Here is a 22,500-nt window from a genome sequence, read left to right as displayed (position 1 = left end):
AACTTTATCTGTTACAGGTTTATGTATTCATGCATTGTCTGTTGTATGGAAGATAACTTCATCTGTTACAGGTTTATGTATTCATGCATTGTCTGTTGTATAGAAGATAACTTCATCTGTTACAGGTTTATGTATTCATGCATTGTCTGTTGTATAGAAGACAACTTCATCTGTTACAGGTTTATGTATTCATGCATTGTCTGTTGTATAGAAGATAACTTCATCTGTTACAGGTTTATGTATTCATGCATTGTCTGTTGTATAGAAGATAACTTCATCTGTTACAGGTTTATGTATTCATGCATTGTCTGTTGTATAGAAGATAACAGACAGGTTATCAGTTCTGATGTAAATGTTTTACCAAACATTACTTGCAAAAATGATCTGTAACATTTTTATAGATAACAGTTTGAGAATATTCATATTTCAGGTCTCCAAATAATTTTCACATTAGATGAAGTGTCCTTTATACAGAATTTAATATTTTACATCGAAACTGCTTACAGAACACCGGTAAGTCATATACACTGCTGACTAGTCAGAAACTGTGTACTAGCTTCAAATGTTGTAATACATGTAACTATTCTTGTTGATATCTCCTTAGGATTATGGTATTTGGGAGAGAGGTGATAAAACAAACCATGGACTTCCAGAACTGAACTCAAGCTCCATTGGAATGGCAAAGGTATTCAAAATGATTAAGGTTTATCGATTCACATTTTTAACTCACCTGAGCTTAAAGCTCGAGAGCTTTTCTGATCACCTGTTGTCTTTCGTCTATCCGTCCATCTGTAAACTTTTCACATTTTCGACTTCTTCACTAGAACCATTGGGCCAATATCAACCAAACTTGGCAAAAAGCATCCTTGGGTGAAGGGCTTTCAAGTTTGTGCAAATGAAGGACCATGCACCTTTCAAAGGGAAGATAATCACAAAAATAAGATGGGGTCATTTAAAAATCTTCTTAAGAACCACTGGGCCAGAAGAGCTGAAATGTAGGGGAAATCTTTAAATATAGGCCAAGGTGACATAAGTGAGCGATGTAGCCCATGGACCTCTTGTTGAACTTACATTTTTTATTTACTGGAAAACTAGTAAGAAACAAGGAAATATGTAATTTAGAATACAGTAAATTCTATGATTGATTGTTTATGGTTTTAGGCTATTTCAGCATTATTTCAGCCACTTTACAGCGGTAAATTCTATTAAGTGTAGTATGTTCTATGCATGTATATGACCATACTTGCATGTATAAAGTGTACATTTGCATATACATTGTATTGAATATGATTAGGATATTTTTTGTGGGTTTTTAAATGAAATATATTTTAAGATATGTCAGAAGATCGATATGCTTAAGATTTTTTTCATTATTAGGCAGCATTGGAAGCAATCAACGAACTTGACCTGTTTGGTGCCAGAGGTGGACCCTTGTCTGTTGTCCATGTTTTACCTGACGAAGCACAACAGTGCCAGGTGATGATGATCAATGGATATCAAATTCAAATGAGATCTTCTTTTGATCCACTCACATAGTTCACTGCTCAAGGATAAAACAACATCCCATTTGGGGTCAAAGTCAGAGTGACCTTTTTGTTAGCCAATGAAATTGTTTTTGAAGAAAACTTTTAAACTAGTTGTTTGGAAATTTCAGGCTATTTTTTCTTCCTTGAGGCTGTACAAATGACTGAAAGTTTATCAGTGTTCTAGAACAGAATTTGTTGTGACTGCAATTATTAAGGAGATTTTATGTCAAACATTTTATGTTCATCCAAAACATGCTACACATATGTTTGACGAGTAAGAAATAACCTTTTACTGACTAGCTACCTCATGAGCTGACACATGCTAGCAAGAAACACACTACACACTTTCAAGATTTGCAGAGCAAAATGGACCTTGCTTAAACTGCACCGTCCTTAGAGAAAGAACTAATTTTCCTGCACTAATGCTGCTTGAAATGATGTGCAAATGTGTCACCTTTAAAGGGACTGATTCACGATTTTCCTCAAAATTTTGTTTTTCACTTTTAATGATAAAAATCTACTGTCTATTGTGTTTGAAATATTTCACATGAAAATTAAGGTTATATACTATCACAGAAGCTCATTTTAGAGAATTTATTATTTGTTTTGTAAACAAAGATTGCGGTATGCTATTATTTACAAAATTTTCAAAAGAAATGGATATCAATCTAAGTTTATTATACTTTTCACATTTCAAGCATTTTTGGGATAAAATGTGTCAGCTAAAAGTTAAAATTTGTGACTATGCAAAATTAAGATGCATTATATTGCAAAATCAATATTTCACTTGTTTGTTTACATAAAAAGACTCGAGTCTTTGTTTACATAACACAGATTTTAGGCTAAAATATTGCTTTTATTCTTGCATTCAGAAGGTCACAATTTTGACTGTCAACATTAAATGAGTTATATTTTTAATGTTTAACATCAAAAATGAAAAATATTTTTATCAAAAATCGTGAACCAGTCCCTTTAAGTTTTGTTGCCATGTACAACATTTTGATAATATTATGTAAAAAGAATGCTATTGCTTCAAATGTACATACATGTATACATATGTGCAAACAAAGAAAAGGCAGATTTTGAACTCTTTCAACTTTTGAAGTCAGCTGTGCAGTGTTTGACTATTCATTATCTCAGACCACAAGAAGTGATGTTGGATGTAAGTGCAGTGAGGATGTGAGCGGATCTAACATATAATCGAAATTAAAATGGATATACCTGGAATTTTGTACCCTCTTTTAATTTTCATCGTTTGGGGAGTTCAAATTTACTCATAACCTTTTAGTAAAAATAGATTTTTTCAATGGGGCAAAAAGATAATACAAATTTCTATTTAAATCCATCATGGCAAATATAAGATGGAACAAAAAATTTTTCTTGTTAACAGTGTTGAACCTTAGTATTGTTCATAATTCAATTAGAGTTCCCTTAATAGATTAGAGGAATAAATGTGACAATTAGATTGTGTGTTTGCTAAATAAGTCTTAATGAAAAGAGGTTGGAATTTTAAGGAATAATTTGTGATTTCATATTTGAATGCAATTTTTTACAGGCCATTCTTCATTCTATGCTCCCTAGAGAATCAAATTCCAAAGTGAGTCATTTACTAAATTAATACATCTAATGATAAAGACTTTTATACAGTGTCAGGCTATTTAAAATTGAAGCTCAGTTAACCAATTTTACTGCTAATCAAGATTTAACTTTATTTTTGCTCAAGCGAAGCTTTATTTATGCCCCTGTAATAAGAGATTTGGGGGCATACTGTTTTTGTTCTGTCCGTCCATCTGTTTGTCTACAAGAACTTTAAACCTTAGCCATAACTTTTGAATGGATGGTAATAGGGATTTCATATTTTATGTGTATTCCTTGTGACAAGACTTTTCTTGTAGTACCTAAATTTTTATTCTGTGACCTTCACCGTGACCTTTATTTGACAAACTTTAGCCTTGGCCTTAACTATTGAATAGTTGATGATAGAACTTTCATATTTCTTGTGTTTATTCCTTTTGACAAGACCATACTTTTGGTAGCAGAATTTTTGACATATTAAACTTGGAACATTGGGTTTGACCTACTTTTGAAAAAAATTAACCTTGGCTATTACTTTGAATGGTTAGTGATGGGGCTTACATATTTCACATGTATATTCCCTGAGACAAGGCCTTTCAATTACTTTGTTGCCATTCAGGGGCATCAGTGTTTCACGTAAACATTTTGTTTGATTGCTTGTCTCTTTTGACCATAGTCTTAGAAATCATAAGTCTCATTGCTGATTTCTGGATTTTTAAAAGTCTTTGAATTTAAACTGTACTGGTCCCATGGAGTTAATACAAGGTGCATCAGTTTCTCAGGTTGTTATGAAAATGATTATTCTTCTTTGTTAAAATTCTGTTTGAATTTTTTTCCCACTGTACATTGAACATTGCAGGAGGTAGATGCTGCTTTACTGACTGTGATCAGCTTTCCAGCTTTTGCTGTGGATGATTATGAAAAGGTGGAGGAAACCAGAGACACAATCATGTTAAAACTGGAGGTGAGTGCTTCATAAAAGGTGGACATACCTCTTTGGCATGCCACATTTTATATCAACCAGAGCTTCTTTACATTGCACAAATATAGCCTTTTCATGAGATCAGTCCTTGAATATTTTCAAAACAATGCGTACCTATTAATACTGTTCTGTTTCAGATTAAATCAGTGTAAATACAAAAACAGAAAATATTTAAGGAAGATTGACAAAGTTATATGAAGTATGAAATCAAGCTATCCAATTCATAATTATACCCCAAAATTGTTCATCAAAAGAAAACTAGATATTAAAAACCCAGGTTTTAGTTCAAGGGGCATCAACATAGAAATTAATTCACCAGGAAATTTGTGAAAAATAATTATGTACTGTTAATTTGCTCTAAAGAAATAAAACAGATCACCAATACAGTGAGAATGCACAACGTATTTATTTGGTTGACCGGTTTCGACCAGGGGGCGGTTGTCTTGAGATTTAATCTCATTTATGAAATGCATGCAAATTTTATCATTCTAAAACATTCTAATTAAATGTAATTTTTTATGAATGATAAATTATAAAACAACACATTGTGTTTTAGATTTTTAACTATCATCAATTTTATTTTACAACTATTAAAACCATTCTTGATATTCTTAATCAATGAATTACAAATACATGTACAGTTATTTTCTCCCTTGTACAAACTACATGTATTTCTGTATATTATTCGCTAAATGTCTTTACTGCAGAAAATAAGCAACCTGTATTAAGAGACCACCTGTCAGATGTGACCTTTTTTCCTCTCTCCTGAGGATGGTCTCCTAATGCAGGTTTATACACATGCAAAATACATCAGACAAATCAACAAGGTTGCATGTCTAAATTTAAAAAAATAAAACCAAATACCCTCCTATTGTATGAAAAAAAAGCAATTGCCTAATAATGTAGTGTAACGGATTTGTTTCATGCTTTGGTTTAGAACAAACATAATGGAATAAGTGCTGTCATTGTCGTAAGACATTTTTGATGAATATGTATTTTACCATACATGTATTTTGATAAATGGTTTGTGAGAGAAAACAAAAACTTACAAAGCTTTCTTTATGTTTGCAGGGCAAATATGGTTGCTGTCGATTTCTAAGGGACGGCTATAAAACAGCACAAGAGGTAAGGAATTACATTTATCTGATTTTTTATGAGGATTTAAATTAAGCTGATTTTAGTTTGTGCATTTGGAAGTTTCATATAAGAGTTGCACTACAATTTCTCGTTTAAATCAGGACCCGAATCGTCTGCATTATGAACCATGGGAACTTCAGGTCTTTGAGAGGATAGAATGCCACTGGCCCATGTTCTTTGCTTTATCTGTGCTGGATGGTTTATTCAATGGGAATAAAGAGCAGGTGTGTAGCAAATAGAAAATGAAATGTCAGGTGACTTAATCATCAATAAACACAGAACTTTCATAAGCACCACAAAATGTGTAAACCATTTCATAAAGCCTTCTGTAATGCCAGTTAACTGACTTGAAGTGGGCTGATTTTACCTGTCGGTCCATCTGTCTATCCATTTGTCAGTCCTTTTTTATTGTATATTTTGTGATATGAACCAAATAAAAAATTTCAGTTTTCTGTTTTGAAGTACAGTTTAATAAAGAAAGTTTGAAATATTGTAATGATATTGTAATGATTCTTTGATTCTATCAAACTACAGTATATATAATAATTTTTTTTACAGTTTATTAAGCCTAGTATGTCATACATCCTGTATTCCTCTTCTCTTTTAAGGTGAAAAAATATGCAGAAAAATTAGATTCAGTCCTTTTGAAGACGGATGAGGGAATCTATGTTTTACCAGAGCTTTATACAGTCGTCAAAGATAAGGTTTGAGATCTCTTTTTATTATTCCCCTGCCATAAATTAATTAATGTGTATAGTGTATATAGTGTTACCCCCTTTCTTCCATCATTCTGTCATAATTACTTTTCTGGACTATTGTAAATAATGACCTAGTATTTGGGATATCTCTTGATATTGATGACTTGCAGATCAAGTTTGAGTTTCATGTTGATTGGCATATTTTCAACAAAGGTATTGCCATTTGATTGAAAATTTCTAATTATTCAGTTTTCTGGACTTTTCTCTGTATGTTCTTGTAAATGAAAAGCACGTTTTTAGTTTGTACCTTTATAATAATAACTCGCTGATCAAATTTTTGACTTTCTTTTAACTGTGTTATTTATCACCCTTGGACTCAAAAGTTTCCCAGTCAGTAATTACTTTTTTTTTTTACACCGACTTGAATAAATCAAGAAATAAACTGTGTCTCTCACATATAAAAAACTTGTCTGTATTCCTACATGATCCTTGGTATGCATATATTGAACATGTATTATGATATATACAGATTGTTTACAAAAAAAATAAAAAAAATAAACAATGTTTGTTAGTATCTTAATGATTCATTTTAAGGTCCACTTTACACAGAATGTCCTTGAAAACTAGCAGAAACATATATATATATATATATATATATATATCAGAGATTAGCAACTTTCTCAAGTCTTGCGGTCCCCTGTTTTTCAGTAAAAATGCATATACTGATTTAATTTGCATATTACATCTTAATAATGAAAGATATCAAGTTCAAACCATCCAAATTCTATCACGAAAACATTCAAGATACAATATTTTTAGAAGATGTTTCACTTCAAAGTAAAATGAAAGTGAAGTTATAAAAGGTTACACTTGACTCAAACTCAGCAAAATCAGTGAGATTTCAGCAAATAGTTACATTTTGTACACTATTTTTGTAAATAGTATATTTTTTTATCATCAAATCAAAACTTCTTGATACGTTTGATTCTGATTTATGATAGGAGTGAACTAAAACTTAAAAGAGCATGAATTTATCAAACCGCGAAATAGGAATTAGCAAATTTTAGGTGGGACCGTTACATATTTTAAGCAGTAAACATGCTGCCATAGGAGTTGCTTGTTTCTGTTATATATGTCTCTGAAGCTAGTGTAATTCAATCCTCTTCTCAACTGATTCAAGAAAAGAGTATTCTATTTTTGTTTCATTTGCTCCCAATGTTATTTTCACATTCCTGGACTTTCGTATTTCAATTTTAATGTCAGTGGGGGCATTCATGTCATACTGACATGTCCATTTCACTCAAGTATATTTTGATGTTCATGGAATTGAAGATGGGGTGTGTATCATTTTTGGTCTGTCTGTTCATATGTTTGCCAGCAACTGTAACCTTGTTTGTAACTTTTGAATTAAGTTAGATAGATAGGAAACTGAAAGATGAATATCAAAGTGTTATGGCAGGTAAAAGTCAAGGTCATATATCATACATGTAGCTTAATTTCCAATTAGGCACCATTGTACCTGGCCTGGGTTTGGGGTATAATTTATGCATACACTATGAATAATAGTGAAAACTGCATCTTATTTGTGGAAACTATGGAAATTTGCTGTAAATGTTAAATAAAATTTTGGCACATTTTTTAAAGTAAACATGTCAGTGTCTTCATTAATAATATCACATTTTAGAAGTTGAAGCCATGATTTAGATACTGGTGTACATGTGTAGTGTACATGTGTAGTGTACATGTGTAGTGTACATGTGTAGTGTACATATGTACAGTGTAGTTGTGTACACGTTCAGTATTAAACAGGTTAATAAACTATCAGTTGTGTGAAAGGCCTTGCGTCCTGATTTTGGCTAAGATGAGTCCGTTTTCATTGATCTGTTCCTCTGTGGAGATGAAATCTACTTCTTAATCAATCATGACTTTTCAGGTCTCTTACATCTTTGTTCTTTAAAAGATTCCACATTCGTGATTTGATTTAGAAATTTAGATTGCTTTACATGTAACTAAGATATTAAATACGATTTCTTCAGTAATTTTATATTTAGTATAGTCGACATGATCTTTCAGTAATTTTATGTTTAGTAGAGTCGACATGATCTTTCAGTAATTTTATGTTTAGTATAGTCGACATGATCTTTCAGTAATTTTATGTTTAGTAGAGTCGACATGATCTTTCAGTAATTTTATATTTAGTATAGTCGACGTGATCTTTCAGTACCGTATATACTCGCCTATAAGTCGAATTTTTGGGAGTAAATTTTTGGTCCAAAACTCTATGTCCGACTTATAGGCGCGTCCTAAGAAGATTGGTATTTTTCGAGGCGGCGTAATGTAGTGTGTTTTTTTAAACAACTCCGACGATTGTCATGGACTACCACACAAATTATTATTGTTTACAAATATTTAGACATATTGTATTGTTTATGTATTTTAAAATTATGTATAAAGTACAAGTATTTACATATTTTTATCTTGTTTAAAATTATTTACATACCGGTAACTAATACTTTCCCGATTTAATATTGAAATATTCATATGTATACCGGCTGAAATATATTTCATAAAAGATTGAATATTGTTAACAGATAATTTAGATCATCATTCTTGACTCTTAAAAACTCTATTGTTGATACATTGAATTATACTGGAACCCCACAATAACCGCGAGGCGCGTGCCACTAAGTAAACACGGTGTCAGGTACTGGTAATTAGGAGACCCTAATTGCGTAAGTAAACAAGGGATCATTGTCCATAATAGATCAAGGGTTGCGTTTAAACCCCAAACAGATATGGCTTGGATATTGAGCACCTGATAATTATTAATTTCTCAAAATAGTTTTTGAAACATAGGTAATGACAAAAATTTGTACCGACTTATAAGCGGGTCAATGGCAAATCCCTACAAAATAACCTTAAAAAATACAACCGACTTATAGGCGGACCGACTTATAGGCAAGTATATACGGTAAATGTTTGGTTGTGCAGGTTGAGCTGGAATACAGAACACCGAACAGTCAGAAAAGAGAAGCAATCGGTAAAATACCTCACAAGTGGGGACAGTCACTGTACATCATCAGCAAGCTGGTCCAAGAGGTGAGTCAGCACATTTCTAAACATCAGCTCCACTAAATGCTTCCTAACATCCTAGTCATCAAAACATCAGCTCCACTGAATGCTTTCTAACTTCCTAGTCATCAAAACATCAGCTCCACTGAATGCTTTCTAACATCCTAGTCATCAAAACATCAGCTCCACTAAATGCTTTCTAACATCCTAGTCATCAAAACATCAGCTCCACTGGATGCTTACAAACTTTATACTAGTCATAGAGAGATGTTTGGTATTCAAATTTCAGCACCACAGAAAAAACTAATAAATGTACTAGTATTAATAAATGTACCATTATTTCACCTGTAGTACATACATGTAGTACAATATACTTGTATAATTATATTTTCACTTAGACGTGATAATGACTGGTTAATCTATTTTATAAAGATATTATTTTTTGGTTCTCTTCAGAACATTCTATGATGATTTTTTATTTCAGGGTTTCCTCTCTCCAGGGGAGCTTGACCCTTTAAATCGACGCTTGGTGTCCGAACCGAAACCAGACATTGTTGTACAAGGTGCAGTAATATTTTTCATTTGGTATTGTGTAAAATTAGATCTACTATCATTTTTAGGTCATCTGAATTCATTCAGGTGACCTATTGCTATCTGTTTTTGTCCGCCGTCGTTCGTCGTGCGTTAACATTTGAACATTTTCAGCTTCTTCTCTGAAACCCCTGAACCAATTTCAACCAATTTTGGCATATAGCATCTGCGGGTGGAGGGGAACAAAAATTGTGAAATTCGTGGTCCCTGCCCCCCTGGGGCCTGAGGGGGTGGGGCAAAAACCATCAAATTGAGTGTAATTTTAAAAAATCTTCTTCTTTACTCCTGGACATCAAGAAGCCAAACTGTGGGCATAATTATAATGAGCGTTGAGCCCTCTACCAAAATTGTGAAATTCATGGCCCCTGGGGCAGGGGTTCTTGTGTTAGGGTGGGGCTCTATTGGTCATATAGTGAAAATGTAGAAATTCTTTGAAAATCTTCTTCTCTGTCTCTGGGTATTAAGTAGACAAACTAATAGCATGGTAATGATGAGCAAGGATGCCTCTTTATACCCCCCGCAACAAGTTGTGGGGGGTATACTGGAATCGGGTTGTTCGTCTGTCCGTCCGTCCGTCCGTCTGTAGACGCAATGGTTTCCGGGCTCTAAAGCATTATCCTTTCCACCTACAGTCACCATATCATATATATGGACTACCCATGGGATGAAGATGTTCCCTATCGATTTTGGGGTCAAAAGGTCAAAGGTCAAGCACACTGGACATTGAAGTAGCAATATGGTTTCCGGGCTCTAAAGCATTATCCTTTCCACCTACAGTCACCATATCAAACATATGGACTACCCATGGGATAAAGATGTTCCCTATCGATTTTGGGGTCAAAAGGTCAAAGGTCAAGTGCACTGGACATTGAAGTAGCAATATGGTTTCCGGGCTCTAAAGCGTTATCCTTTCCACCTACAGTCACCATATCATATATATAGACTACCCATGGGATGAAGATGATCCCTATCGATTTTGGGGTCAAAAGGTCAAAGGTCACGCGCACTGGACATTGAAGTAGCAATATGGTTTCCGGGCTCTAAAGCATTATCCTTTCCACCTACAGTCACCATATCATACATATGGACTACCCATGGGATGAAGATGTTCCCTATTGATTTTGGGGTCAAAAGGTCAAAGGTCATGCGCACTGGACATCGAAGTAGCAACACTCAGAAAAGAGGTAGTTTATACCTATTACCAACACCCTTTGGGAGATTGGGGTAAGCGGGAGGTATTCTTAGTGAGCATTGCTCACAGTACCTCTTGTTAAAATTGTGAAATTCATGGCCCCTGGATCAGGGGTTCTGGTGCTAGGGTGGGACTCTATAAGTCATATAGTGAAAATGCATTATTTCTTTGAAAATCTTCTTCTCTGTTCTTGGGTATTAAGTAGACAAACCAATAGCATGGTTATTATGAGCAAGGATACCTCTTTCAAAATTGTGAAATTCATGGCCCCTGGGTCAGGGGTTCTGGTATTAGGGTGGGGCCCTATTGATCATATAGTGAAAATGCATTTTATTTCTTTGAAAATCTTCTCCTCTACTGCTGGGTATTAAGTAGACAAACTAATAGTATGATAATGATGATCAAGGATGCTTCTTTCAAAACTGAAATTTATGGCCCCTGGGTCAGGGGTTCTGGTGCAAAGGCGGGGCTGACCACATAGCTATTCAATGTTTCTTCCATCCAAAAGTAAAATTCTTATATTTAAACACAAACCTAATTCAAACATTGGAAGGTTGTTACATGATACTCAGGTGACCTATAAGGCCCCTGGGCCTCTTGTTAAATAGAAAGGGTCTATCAAGGGATTCAGTCATACAATTTTATGAAATTTTCATTGAAATTTTAATTGTTGGAACAAATGTGATTTAAAAAAAATGTGCTTCTTAACAGCATAGTCCTCAGTTTAGTGGATTTACATTTACATGTATATTGCATCTTGATTTATTTAGATAATGCAATGGAACAATTGTTTAATTTTACAATTTATTCTTGTTACATTGTTGATTTACTTGTACAGTTGTGATAATTTATTTTCGTTACATTGTTGATTTACGTGTACAGTTGTGATAATTTCTTTTCGTTACATTGTTGATTTACGTGTACAGTTGTGATAATTTCTTTTCGTTACATTGTTGATTTACGTGTACAGTTGTGATAATTTATTTTCGTTACATTGTTGATTTACGTGTACAGTTGTGATAATTTATTTTCGTTACATTGTTAATTTACGTGTACAGTTGTGATAATTTCTTTTCGTTACATTGTTGATTTACGTGTACAGTTGTGATAATTTCTTTTCGTTACATTGTTGATTTACGTGTACAGTTGTGATAATTTATTTTCGTTACATTGTTGATTTACGTGTACAGTTGTGATAATTTCTTTTCGTTACATTGTTGATTTACGTGTACAGTTGTGATAATTTATTTTCGTTACATTGTTAATTTACGTGTACAGTTGTGATAATTTATTCCTGTTACATTGTTGATTTACGTTTACAGTTGTGATACTGGCTGAGGATGAGTACATCCAGTCTAAGTTATTAGAGCATGACATCAAAGTACAGACCATGGATGAGGTCAGACCCCTACAAGTGTTCCCAGCCAGAGTTCTCACACAGATCTACTCCTTACTGGGTAAGCTGAGAAAAAAAACGGGAGAGGGTCGATATAGAGGACACACCTAATTTGTAATTTCCATTTGCATGTGTCTTAGAGGTCACTTACATATGTGTGACATACATTGTGTGAGGAGTAATTTCTATTCGCTGTGTAACAGTCATTCAACATGTAAATGTAATCATTTAATGTTGTACATCCATAAAATCCATAAAATTTCATGTACAGACCCAAGAAATTTCTTCTAAATACAAAGCTGCCCCACCTCAGATAAAAATTACTTAATATATGTTTTTATGGGACAGTTGTTTGTAGGAAAGAGCATCAAACTTGTAATGAATGTACCTTTAAATTTTCTTTCAATCGAAATGTTATTTATTCAAAATTAGATAATAATTTAAATAGGAAGAAACAAGAAACTGGGCTTAACTGGACGTCCAAAGAATGAGATTGGTTTGCTAGCGACCAGCAAGTTGTATACGTTCCATGATCAGATTTTGGCATTCATTCCTCAGGTATGTTAAACTTTAGTCTTACTTTGTGTGATTTCAGTCAATAATTTGTGTGTCACATTAGTTTTATTCAGTTGTTCGGAATTAAAGTGAAATAGTCATGAAATGAGTTGGAAATTAACTTTCAACTGTTTATTTTCATCTTTTTTTAAAAAATTGTTTCATGAATTGTTCAGATATTTGATGTCAAGAGATTGTCAAGAGAGATACAGAGTGCCTGTTTTTACAGATGGCAGATGAACATCAGTTTTATCTCCCCAAGGACACACTTCTAAAGTTGGACATGTTTGCCAATGATATGGGATTTCTGTCATCATATTGGAGATACTTAGGACGGCCTCTTGTTATATTTCCAGTGTCCACTAACCTTAATTACTTAGGTTTCAAAGTTTGAATGTTTCTTCTTTTTGCAGATTTGAAGCTTTGAAATTGTATGCATTCCTGTTTTCTTGAAAGCATCCAGAGTGATTACCCTTAACCGACTATTTGAAGCCAAATGTGTCTTGTATAAAATGTTACTGATGATGATTTTATTAATTTTTAGGGATGGGGATAATTTACATAAATATTTCAACCTTTCATGGAGTAATCTTCTAATATTTATCTGTTGTGGATTGTGCATTGTGTGTTTTGGCTTGAAATATGAATGTCTGGGCAATTTGTGAGAGAAGTCATGATAAGAAATTTAGATGTTAGCAAGGGATCTTCATATTACTGTGATATCAACACTCAACCATATGAGGATTAACTTTTTTTTAAATATCTATTCACAGTCTTTATTTATTAATTTTATCCTTTTACATGTACTGGGATACATATATACATAATCCCGTGGGGATCCGGGTTAGAATAGGTCCTCAGTACCCCTTGCTTGTCGTAAGTGGCGACTAAATGGGATGGTCCTTCGGATGAGATCGCAAAAAACGAGGCCCCGTGTCACAGCAGGTGTGGCACAATAAAGATCCCTCCCTGCTCGATGGCCATAAGCGCCGAGCACAGGACTAAATTTTGCAGCCCTTCACTGGCAGTGGTGACGTCTCTATATGAGTGAAATATTCTTGAAAGGGACGTTAAACAATATTCAATCATTCATATATATATATATATATATATATATATATACGCATGTATATATAAAAGCACAAAAACCTCACAACACCCATCTTTCTTAAAGTGTCGGATTTAAAAAGATACAAGACCAGAAAAGAAATTCTTGTTAACAATGTACATGTAGATTATTGATATTTGTCGTTTTTTCGTGGTGTGTGATATTTGTTTATGTAATATATGTCTCTTGATAAAGACGCAGGTTGTGTCGAAAATTTGAGTTTTATTAAATCAACATTGTCATGGCCTTTTCAGTGCTTTTAGATAGACAGATAGATAGATAGATAGATAGATTTTTCTTATACCCTCCTTTTATGAATATTCTGAAGCAAAATTTAGCCAATTTAATTACTTGATTTGGCTTTAGTTTGCTCTTTATTATTTTCTCAATCCATTTTTACATAGTTTTAAATACACCCTTTTTATAACTATTCTGTGCTACTGCATACATGTACATGTAGGTAATATGGGTATGTTATATCCATGTAGTTTCTATTGCAAGGCTTTGGTTTACAGTGCAAATAGTTAAAATGAAGCTATTTAAGGAGACTTGATAATTTAATTGAAAAAATATTTTGACAGAAAATCAATCTGTGACTTGTCATTCACCCCACAATACAACCCCGATCAAACTCGGGTGTCTGCTTATCTTCATTCATCAAGAATATTTTGAGTTCTAAATATAGAGCACAGAATAGGGTACAAAGGTTCCAGTGGGATTCACGACATCCTTCTTTATCATCAGTGCAGTTAAGTATGCACTAGGCATTTGGATAATAAGCATAGATAGAATTCTGAAATCTGGGAAAATCATTCTGATTTTGTTTTGTATCTGGCCTGTTAATGAGAAATTCTTTTGTAGGGTGATGTACTGGTATCCTGTGAAATGTTGATTTTGATAATTGTTGTTTACGCTGAAGTACCAAAAAGCCTTGATAATTGTATATAAGGCAGCGTGCAGTGTATGACATATTTTCATCAGAAACTCTTTGACTGGCATGCCACAAGAGTGAGTCAGTTCTCACACCAGTGGAGTTTTTAATGGATGGAAGGAGACTGATATTGACATTTATGATAAAAGTACCTTATTTCAGTAAGCAGAAACCAGGATATAAGGGCCAATATTAGAAGGTTCTGAAAACAATCTTGCAATAGATATTGGTCTTCATTACTAGCAATATTTGGATTTCTTTTAAAAATGGTTTTTTTTTGTAAGATGTCCATGACATTTACTGGTGTGAGACCTGAACTCTGTGATTTACACTGATTAACCATTTTGAGCACTCAATTTTTGCCTCAATCATTAATATCTAATAGTATAATTTTAGACTATCACATTTTTCATGATCACCATTGATGCATACCATCTTGTCATTTTTTGTACATAGTTTGTGGACATGAACAATTATTACCTCCCCCTGGATGTAGAGTTTGCATTGTTTACATTCCATCTGGAATTGGAATATCTGTCCAAAACCTGGAGAATGATTGGTCGACCCACAGTCACATGTCAGATCACATATGACATGCTAGGTTTGGCTCTTATATCACATTCGATACTAGCGCAACCTGTTAGACACTGCTAGGATGAATTTCACATCATCTTTCACCTTTGTTATGCTTCCTTATTTCTACAAGTATTTCTTGTAGAATGTGTATTGTGTAGACAGTGTCGTGCTGCATGTGACTGCAGGTACTGGTACTTGGTATTCAGCTTTATTTGTATGTTTACTTTATTTAAGTACTGGTAAGTCATGGCCAAGTTTAATGTAAATGTGATATGTAAAAAAGATACCTAAACTCGAAGGAACTGGTTTCCTATCAGATCACCTGTTCGCAAACTATAAGATTTTTTTTTAACTTATCTTATAAGAGTAACTGGGTACTATTTTATTAGACTCTAGAAATAATTTAAAAAGGATGACAGACCTAATTTTTGTATGGAAATATGCACATGTATTCAAAATATGGTTGTTAGGGCATACTGACTTTGTATTTAGATAAATATATATCTTGTTCTGTATGATGAAGCATTGTTTTCATCATATAAAGATATGTATAGGAGTGTTTCATTATGAAAATCATGTTATTAGTATATGCTGCCTTTATATTGTGCTAAATGACTATCAGACTCACATTTTAGCCAAGACTATTTTCCCTATTCAATTTGAGTGACTGTTTAATAGTTATACTGATATACGATTCAGATCAGTTTCCATTTCAGCAGTTTCCATACTTTTATATGTAGCATGTTGTGTTTTGAGGAAACAAGCTGTTGTCCAGGTCCCAGGATCATGTAGCAAAATCAGACTTAAGTCAAAATCACCTGTAAGATGTTCATTGCTTTTGGACTGAGACTTTTATATTTACAGACACTAGAAATTTGATAAAGCAATACAGAATATCAATTTTATTTGGAATGGTTGTCTTCTCAATCATTTCATTGCAATATTCAGATTTTGACTTAAGCTTAAGATGTTTCATGATCCAGGGGCCAGAATTGTTCAGAATTTCTTCAGACTGACGAATGTAATCGACTCCAGATTTTCCTTGTGTTCATATTGTACTTCTCTTGGAAGACATTATTTTTCATAATCTTTGCCATTTTTGTGTGATCATTCATTTACATATATTTCACCATGAATCACATATTTATTTTGTGTATTGATGAAAACTAACACATTTACCAGAGCATAGTCCAGCTCCCCTGAAAACTAACAGTTGACCAGAGCCTATTTCCGCTCATCTGCAGAGATGGATCTTTGTATGCCATTAATCAACTGCTAATTGAATTCTGCTTTAATGTTTTCCTATTGACTGTGTATTCTTTCAGTATGTTGACCCTCACCAGTTCTATATGGCTTTAGACTTCAACTTTATCATTGACAAATTTAAGAATGATGTTGGTTATTTCTCGGGTAATTGGAGGAACCTCGGTCGGCCAGTCTACATTTATTCCATCACAAACACAGTTTTAGGTGCGATTATTTTGACCAATTTTTCGCATTACAGTGAATAAATACTTACATGTATGTGGTAGGTGTACTTACTTTAGTATTAGAATCTCTAGGATTCATGGTAGTCAGTGGTATATACACTGTACATGTATACTTGACAATGTATTGTTTCCATTTGATGTCATGTTTTTCCCATAATAACTAGTATACAATGTATTTCATAGCAACTTGTGAACTGAATAATTTTTAAAAATAAGACAGAAACATGAAATAAAACTACTAAAGACGAATTAAAAAAATAAAAGCTTAGCCGCTTTGAGGTCACATACAAAATTATTTGGCATTTGCTTCCGGAATCTGCAATTGCATTTCACTCATATTTTATTTCTTTATGTATAGACAAGGATGCATAATTAAAAATCTTTTCGAAGCGCTCGCTTTAATTGTCAACAAGAATGAACTTATTTCTCTGCATGTATTCCTGCCAGTCCTTCAAAGCAAATGCCAAATTTATCTGTTTACTTTAACATTAAGTTAATTCATGCTTGTAAACGGCTAATTTTTCCTCATATCTAAAGAAAACAAAATTGAAATGTGACTTTTTGTCTGCATTAAATTGTTTTCTCTGTATGTGTGATTGGTGATTGTATAGTTGACTGTCTCTACATGTTCTGTAAAGGACTTGGCTACGTAGCACCGCTAACAGGACCTAGTAGTTTAGAATACAATAGCTAGTCAGTAGTCTAGTGTGGAATGGTCTGCTTTAGTGGTGTGTGTATTTCTTAATCAGGCACCATTTAGATTCATGTATCAGTAAACAATGCCCAAAAATACATCTGTATTGAATTTGCACACAGAAACAATGTTACTTTTTGGAATTGTGACAATATTTGGCTGCAGTTCTTAACTTCTGTAGTTTCCAAATACCTTTTTAAATTCTGTACAATGTTTTGGACAAACAGGGCATGACAAGTCAAAAATAGAAATCTTTAAAGAGAATTTGAGATATGTAAAAAAAAAAAAAAAGTGGGGGGGGGGGTGTTCTAAAATTTTGCTAATTATTTTCTTTGTGGACCGTTCAATCATCTCGGAGCACATTATAAAACATGCTAGTCTGTAGAATACACACAACTTACTAGGTTATGGTTTTCACATTTTTATTTCTGTGTTCTGTTTGTCGGGTGTCATGACACAGGGTCTGTTGCCTTCATAAGTAGGTCACTAATTTATAGAGTGTTATGCCACCTCTGAAGGAAAGCAAGACCATTGGCCCATGGAAACTTGGAGAGGGGAAATCTACTGCCAACAGGTTCATAACAAAACAAGTACACAGTTATTACATGTTCAGATATTTGTCTATTTGTAGTTCATGGATGACCAGCAATTCTACTTCCAACAAGACCTTAAATTATTATTTGATATATTCCGTAACGAGATATCATATCTCAAAAACAGTTGGAGTGGAGTAGGGCGTCCAACAGTCATCATCTCAATCAGTAGCTCAGTACTCGGTAGGTGGATCCAACATTTCAGAGGGTGATATGAGAAGAAGAAAATTCACTGGGGTGTACTTGGTAGTTATCTGAGAAAATAAACGCACTTTATTACAGTAGGACACAATATGTAAGACTCTGAAAATCGGGACATGGTTAGGTATTTTTACCAATTCGTTGATCAAGTACCTTGACCAAGAAGTGAGGGTGGGTGGATCTAGTTATTACTGACTTTATTCTTTATGAACAAAAACTGATGTTATATTGATACATGTTTGAGTGATACTGTCAGAACAAGTTTAAATTTAACTTTGTAAGTTTTTTTTCCCTTCATTTTTTAAGATTTCTTTTCATAGAATGAAAAAAAGGTGTTTTCCATAAAAGGACAGACTTGGCATTGTTACTATTCGTTTGGGTTTCATTCAGATGAACTCGCTCCTCTATTACAACAATACGGATTAACACTGATAATGTGTCAGTATACATATACATGTAATAGTGCAGGGAAAAACTTCAGGAAGAATTTGGAAAATTCATTAAAACATAAATTATAAGTATACATTTAATGGGTGTGTGTTCTGTTCACAGTGCTTAGCAATTGTAGTCCAAGTGCTTTGTGATTTTCACTGTTTGCATGTGTACACATTATACAATATATATATACCCTAGTCATTCCACCACACATAATAAGCATGTATGTAGAAGGTGCACAGCCCACTCATGTATTTAATGCAATTTTAACAGTAGATATATATAATCTCCCATATTAAACAACTTTTATGTAGTTTTAGTGAACCAATTCTTGCCAATATATAAATGATTTTTTTTAATGTGGAAACATAATATTTTGTAAGTTTACTTTTATTTAACAGCATTCTGATGATATTCTGTTATTTTGAGTCTGTCCATTCATCTGCTGAGTTGTTTTGATAGTTACACTGTTTATCTGTCCAATTGAAAGGAAAGGTCAAAACTTTGTCAGATTAGGTCAAGGTCATACATCCAGGTAAAGGTCAATGTTGGCCATAACGTTTAAACTAAGATACACTATATGGCTTTCACTTCTACCCCAGTGAAAACTTGGGGTCAAAACTTTGTTTTACCAAGGTCATATATCAAGTTCATTCTTGCTACAATACTTTGTCACATTTTTCATAATCACGTTTTGCTGTTTAGGCTGCTTGGACTTTTGGCTAGAGTCAAACCAATATTTATATTTTCTCCTTGAAGGCAATACTTTCATAAAGGTAGCAGTCTTTTGTCTCTTGCCATAGCATTTGATTTTCCCTTACTCAAAAGCAACCCAATCAATGGACACTGTGATTAAGGATCTGTTTATCAGCATGGTGTATTTCACATTTGCTACTAGATAGAAGTTGACGTAATTCTTGATTGATGATAATACCATGATGTTAGTAGCCACATTGCTGTACTGTAAGACTTGCTACTATTACCTATAATACACTGTTGTTAGCTTGAATTTGTCATCTTTTAAGAGAGAGGTTTTGTTCAAAATCCAAGTTATCTGAAGATTTAATGAGAATTTCATTATGTTATTCATCACTATTGTAATACGAAGAAGGTTGAAATTTGATTATTTTTATTTTGCACATATATCAACACTATTCTTTATAATGATTAATCAAAAGAAATTGTTGTTCATTCATTGAGCTAATATGAAAACATTAGTTTTAATTTGGTTGGAAATCAGAGAGTGCCACACATGATATTGTGCAGCATCATTTAGTCCAATGACAATGATTGCTGTTGAAAGACATACGAAGTGTTGGAAGTTTATTTGGTGGCAGTAGTGTCAATCAAAACAGGAAAGGCATCATTCCGTTCGTGTTACGTTTGTTGCGTTGACAGTGCCGTTACCTTTTCAGTGACTGTATGTGATATACATATGTCAGTTTTATAAAAGAAAGAACTCATGTACTTCTCATTGAAATTTATTTTTGGGTAGATTTATAAATATTATAATGACCAAATAAGAATAATATAATTCTTACAGTATTTGAAAACCACAATGGGAAAGAATGGCACTGTTTAGCAGTGAGTGTTCCCTGAGATTGACTGACCTGTTGGATGGTGTCATGAGTTGATTTTGCCTTTTTGAAAGGTCAATGTCTCATATTTGACTTAAAAATTTGGTCAGTTTGTAAAGGAGTTGAGAAAGAAGATGGAACTGTTAAACCCATGATGGGCATGCCTGACACAGAGAATGTTGTTGTAGATGTTACTGCTGCAAGTGTATTATCTTGCAACACTGGTCTCAGATTGTTTGAACTACAGATTGTAAATTACTTACTCTTTTTCTAGATTGCGACCTATTTCACTGGAACTATAGCAGTTCAGGGTTTGATAATTCTATGACGTGACATTCAGTCAATCAAGGTCACCTTGGAATTGGGAGTTCAGATTTTAACACAACTGGTATTTTCTAATTTGTTCGGATTAAAGTGTGGTACTTGATTAGGACAGCTTTAGTCAGAATGACAGAGAATACACATTTATTGGTTGTCATCCTCCTTTGAATCATCTTTTGGATAAAATTTATATTTCCTTTGTTGTTTAATGTATACCACAGAATATAGATCCAGCACTTTACCCAATTATCCCAGAGTCGGCCTTATAAAGGTCTCCCATTAGTTCTCTACACACTAGGGGCCAGATCACACTACAGTATTATTTCATTAGTTAGCCTGCTTTAGGTGGGAAGTGGATAAATTTAACCCAAGTCCAGTTTGTATTTATACTGCCCACATTGACACTAAAGCAGGATAAGTTAATCTGATGTGAAAGCAGTCTTTTTAACCCCGCGGTTACCTCTGTTAACTGGTATTGTTTTTGTAGTGTGAGCCAGCTCTTAAGAGTGGTTTTTAGAGTGTGAGCCAGCTCTTAGAGTGGTTTTTAGAGTGTGAGCCAGCTCTTAGAGTGGTTTTTAGAGTGTGAACCAGCTCTTAGAGTGGTTTTTATAATGAATTTAGTACCCAGTTTAGAGTATTTAGGACTACAAAATATTTCAGAAGTAACATATCATTCGGATCATTACCTAGTGATATTGGTAAAGGTCTGTACTAATTATATTCACATTCACACACAATTCTGATCATTCACAAATCAATTGGCCTTCAGATGTGAATGGAATTTTTATATTTATTAAGAATCGTGCAAAACTTTGTGGCATGTAGAAAACATTTGACTTACATATAACTCTGTACATGAAGACTTGTATTGTGATCTAATGCAGAATGAACGTAATTCTGAGTCTGTTTCAGTAGGTGGCACTGGTGGGTGTATATCTAGATAAATGCACTAAAGCTTGATTTACTCACTGTCTTGCAATGCATTTTTTTTTCTTTGCAATTGGCTAAAAGTATTCACTACACACTTTCATGCAATATCTACATGCACTTTGCTTAAATTGCATTATTTGCATATTACAGTGCATAATTCTCTCCTTTTATCTCTTTGTGTAAGCAGAATTGTTGTTATATTTTATTATTCTACATCTGTTACAGTATAGTCAGATTTCAGTTCAAATATTTTGTCATATTCATGTACTTTGAACAATTTTTCACCCATCTCTTATGCTTTAATTCTGAATGTATTTTGTCGAATTTAGATGTTGGCCATAACCCACCTGGAGCATTGATTGGAACAATCAAAAAGCTACAGAGTGGATACATTGCTGGAACAAGGCAAATAATTTCATATTACATTTGTAATGTAATAAAAATCATGATAGGGTGCTCTGCATTAATGTTGCCAGCAAATTGGTTGCCATTGCTTGATGGCAGTCTGCTCTCCATAATTCACATTGGAGGTGAAATAATGCAGCTGACTCAGTTTACAATGAAGTGCAGGGAAACTTGTTATGTCCATTATTTGTTGTTTGTAAACATCATTTTAACAAAAGGAGAAAACTGGTACATGTGAAAGTTATTTTGTTATATATGCAGCATTTTATTGTAAATAGAATTAAGTCACTGTTTTTGCTGAGTTGATAGAAAGCACCCTTTGGTAATACATAAGTTACTATCAAGTAACCATTCAACAATTGCAATGCCTGCATTTTAAAGAAATTACAGTTAGAATGTCCAGTAAACTCCTTTGAACATTGGAAAAATTAGAATTGCCATGTAGCAATGCTTAAGTTTTCATGTTTGGCTTTAGGGTCCATCTTGGAAATTTGGCAGATTTTGTGACTACTTCC

The 22,500-nt window shown here is 33.6% G+C and overlaps 1 protein-coding gene across 21 annotated transcripts in view; it reads left to right on the top strand.

The window, feature by feature from the left end:
- Positions 1-22,500, top strand: part of LOC125680398 (phosphorylase b kinase regulatory subunit alpha, liver isoform-like) — a 63,087-nt gene that overhangs the window by 4,102 nt on the left and 36,485 nt on the right. For 12 of the 21 annotated variants that reach the window (XM_056155633.1, XM_056155634.1, XM_056155625.1 and 9 more), the window contains exons 4-18: positions 431-513; positions 605-685; positions 1,378-1,476; positions 3,082-3,123; positions 3,961-4,065; positions 5,155-5,208; positions 5,322-5,444; positions 5,829-5,924; positions 8,910-9,017; positions 9,475-9,553; positions 12,096-12,230; positions 12,618-12,727; positions 12,954-13,104; positions 21,910-21,985; positions 22,461-22,500. The exon at positions 22,461-22,500 is cut by the window's right edge and continues 40 nt beyond it. In XM_056155633.1, coding sequence (XP_056011608.1) covers positions 431-513; positions 605-685; positions 1,378-1,476; positions 3,082-3,123; positions 3,961-4,065; positions 5,155-5,208; positions 5,322-5,444; positions 5,829-5,924; positions 8,910-9,017; positions 9,475-9,553; positions 12,096-12,230; positions 12,618-12,727; positions 12,954-13,104; positions 21,910-21,985; positions 22,461-22,500 — 1,382 coding nt within the window. Of the gene's footprint in view, positions 1-430; positions 514-604; positions 686-1,377; positions 1,477-3,081; positions 3,124-3,960; positions 4,066-5,154; positions 5,209-5,321; positions 5,445-5,828; positions 5,925-8,909; positions 9,018-9,474; positions 9,554-12,095; positions 12,231-12,617; positions 12,728-12,953; positions 13,105-15,219; positions 15,365-16,664; positions 16,810-18,154; positions 18,300-21,909; positions 21,986-22,460 lie in introns of all 21 variants that reach the window. The other 9 variants (XM_056155636.1, XM_056155627.1, XM_056155632.1 and 6 more) reach the window with 3 other exon arrangements.

This window comes from Ostrea edulis, chromosome 2, assembly GCF_947568905.1.
Source record: "Ostrea edulis chromosome 2, xbOstEdul1.1, whole genome shotgun sequence".
Taxonomy (NCBI): Eukaryota; Metazoa; Mollusca; class Bivalvia; order Ostreida; family Ostreidae; genus Ostrea; species Ostrea edulis.
This window is presented reverse-complemented; position numbering and strand designations above follow the sequence as displayed.